Source organism: Medicago truncatula, chromosome 8 (assembly GCF_003473485.1).
Source record: "Medicago truncatula cultivar Jemalong A17 chromosome 8, MtrunA17r5.0-ANR, whole genome shotgun sequence".
NCBI classification, from domain to species: Eukaryota; Viridiplantae; Streptophyta; class Magnoliopsida; order Fabales; family Fabaceae; genus Medicago; species Medicago truncatula.
The window spans coordinates 8,398,364-8,401,382 of NC_053049.1; the positions used below are offsets into that span (position 1 = coordinate 8,398,364).

The following is a 3,019-nucleotide window of genomic DNA, read 5'->3' on the forward strand; positions in this document are numbered from 1 at the left end:
GAGAGGCCAAACAAAAATACTATATTGGTTCTTGTTCGGGTTTGGTTTATGTCTCCCCAACTTTCTTCGTATTTTTTCCCTCTTTTTTACGAATTAATATAAGGCGTGCGACGGATGATTGTTAGTGGTTGTGGTGCCAACCTAATTGAAATTTCAGCCACTATTGTGGTGCCTTTGTATGGCCTCTTTTCCTATTAAAAAAACTCTAAACAAAGGCTAATGTTTCTTAAACTCTATTCAATTTTAGGAGAACAATCAACATCATATATGAGCCAAACAAAAAAATATCAACATCATATTATCTGCACATGTTTTAGTCACATCTCTCAATCTTTTATCTCTTGCCAGAATCAATATTGATCCCATCTGGAAATAGAAAAAAAGAAAAAGAAAAAAAGGTTTGGAGTTTAATTTGAATGACTATCATAGTCCCATGCATGTAATTCATTCCATTTCATCCATATCAGTAAATGTAATCAGGCTAATTGCAAGTAAAGTTCAAAATGGTAACAATAACACTACAAATCTCATCTTCTGAATAAACTAAATAACCTATCATAATTTATACAATATAAACACTTCAAACTATTCACTTAATGTGCTATAGTTATAGCACAAATACTAACAAAAAAAGAAATGGATTGAATAACAAGACATCATATTAGCAGCCATCCTTAGCCATTATGTGCACAAGTATTGGAATGAAAGTAGCATAACTCTTGTGAAAGTAATTAAGAATACTAATAGCAAATCTCCGATCATGGTTTTAAATTGCAGTCTGCAACCGTAATTGCAACGATTTTAGAGGTCACTACTAGCTCTGGCCTTGTTCCACATCCATAGAACTTGGAGTTGAAGGACTAAACTTTTTGTCTCTACTTAAAAGCCTCTTAAATGACCTCAATCTTGATGCCATTGGTGATTTCATTTCATCTTCAACATACCTATTATCAGAAGGTGACAATGAGGAAGAACTAAAGTCACTTGGTAATGGTATATCAATCACCAACATTCCATTTCCATTACATCTACCACTATTACCATTATCACTACCTAAAGTAGATGATGATGATGATGTTGAACAAGGTTGTTGATGAGAACTTCCTTCTTCCAAAGAAACACCAAAAGAAGAACTAACTTGTCTTTGAGAATTCCCCCAAACCAAAACATTTGTAGGAAAATTTGAAGACTCTAAACCATTCACATGACTCAAATTTTCACCTTCTGATGACACTAACACATTCATCTCTTCACCATTTGAAGTAGTACTATTTGGTTTACATGATTCAACAGAAACTAAATTCCTACAAAGAGGACAAGTAGAATGAGATTGAAACCACATATCAATACAATCTAAATGAAACCCATGATTGCATTTTGGTAAAAGCCTAGTTTTTTCTCCTTCAACAACATCACATAGACAAACAGCACATTCCAAACCATCTTTGAAATCCTCATTCTTGAAAACCAAAACAGGCAAAGACTTAAGAATTTTAGCTTCAAGTCCAATTTGGTGACTTCCATACACAACAGGATCTTGACCAGGAGCAAAAACAAACCGCCGTCGTCGACGGCGGTTTCTTGGTTGAGGAACAGTTCTTTCCTCAAAACGCCACCAAAACCACTTTGCATATAAATGAAGCATTAGAACAAACATAACAACCATGAATAGAAAAATTATAGCTAAAACCATGATTTTTCCTGTAATTTCAATTCTATTAGAATCACCTAATGCATCACTTGACCCATTTGTTGCAGTTGCAGCTGCAATTGCACCCATGATTGTTTTTGCTTCTTACCTATGAAAATTTGTGTAAAGGTGGAAACTTTAGGATTTATATGAAAATTTAAGCACAACCCAGTTGAATTTAAACAAAATTGGAGAAAACCCAGATGCAAAATCAGTGTAAAGTTTGTGAATTTTGAAGGGAAATTGAGAATGGAGGAAATGGATAAAAGGTGTGAAATTTGAATGTGGAAATTGAAATGGGAAAGAGGGGAAATTTTGAGTTAGGGTTGTGAATTGGGTTTGAGAAATTTGTTGGTAGATAAAGAGGAAGTTGTGGAAGGAATTAAGAAGAAGAATGTTGAAGCTGAAGTTTGGACTCAAGACTTGGACTTGTATGACAGAAGAGGGAAGAAGGTGATGGCTTTGGAGTCAAATGGTCAAAGAATATATTGGATAGTACATATTTGTAATTACTTTCTTATTTCATTTTTTATTTTAACTTTTTTAGGAAAAAAATGGTTCCTTTTCTTAATTTTATTTCAAGTTCATTTCCTTAAAAACAAAAATATTTATGGTTATTAAACACTCTCTATAATGATTAACACACATGTATTGATTTTATGAGATTAATCTTATCAAATATTTATTTATTCACTATAATCATGAAGATATAAAGTGGAATATATTAATGTTGTTGATCATAATATTATTAATTAAGGGATAGAATTTGAAAAAAGTAATTAATATTACGCTGAAAATAAAAACAACACTTATTTTGAGATATTTTGATAATAATAATAGGACAAATGGAGAAAAAAGTCTTTATAATTTGGACTTAACCCTTTAATTTTTAGGGGAAAAAAGTCTTTATAATTTGGTCTTTAAAAGATTAATAAAGTTTGATTTAAAATTGTTTTTTTACCTTAATCCTCCATTTTTTAAAGGAAAGGGGTCTTGATAATCCGAAGTTCGGTCGGAATGAATCTTATTTACTACTTAGGCTCTGTTTGGTAAAAATAGCGGATAGCTGATAAGCTAGCTTATAACTTATAGCTTATAGCTGATGACTGATAGCTTATAAGCTAATTAAAGTGTTTGGTAAAAATAGCGGTTGAACTAGCTGATAAATTCAAAATTACATAAAAGAACATTATTAATTCATATAAAATTTATACTACTATAAATTAATATTTAAGATATTTGATAATTTAAATATTTTAAATTTAATAAATATTTATATATTATTAAATTATTGTTTTTCGGTAAAAATTTATTTTCAATTTATTTCGA

The 3,019-nt window shown here is 30.7% G+C and overlaps 1 protein-coding gene across 1 annotated transcript; it reads right to left on the minus strand.

Moving 5' to 3' along the window:
- Positions 1–410: 410 nt before the first annotated feature.
- Positions 411–2,152, minus strand: LOC11441359 (RING-H2 finger protein ATL60). Its single transcript, XM_003627419.4, has one exon. The coding sequence runs from the start codon at positions 1,778–1,780 to the stop codon at positions 815–817; it is 966 nt and encodes a 321-aa protein (XP_003627467.1). The 5' UTR covers positions 1,781–2,152; the 3' UTR covers positions 411–814.
- Positions 2,153–3,019: the final 867 nt, after the last annotated feature.

Excerpts from the sequence above, each read along its gene's own strand:
- LOC11441359 (XM_003627419.4), bottom strand. The coding sequence starts at position 1,780 with ATGGGTGCAATTGCAGCTGCAACTGCAACAAATGGGTCAAGTGATGCA.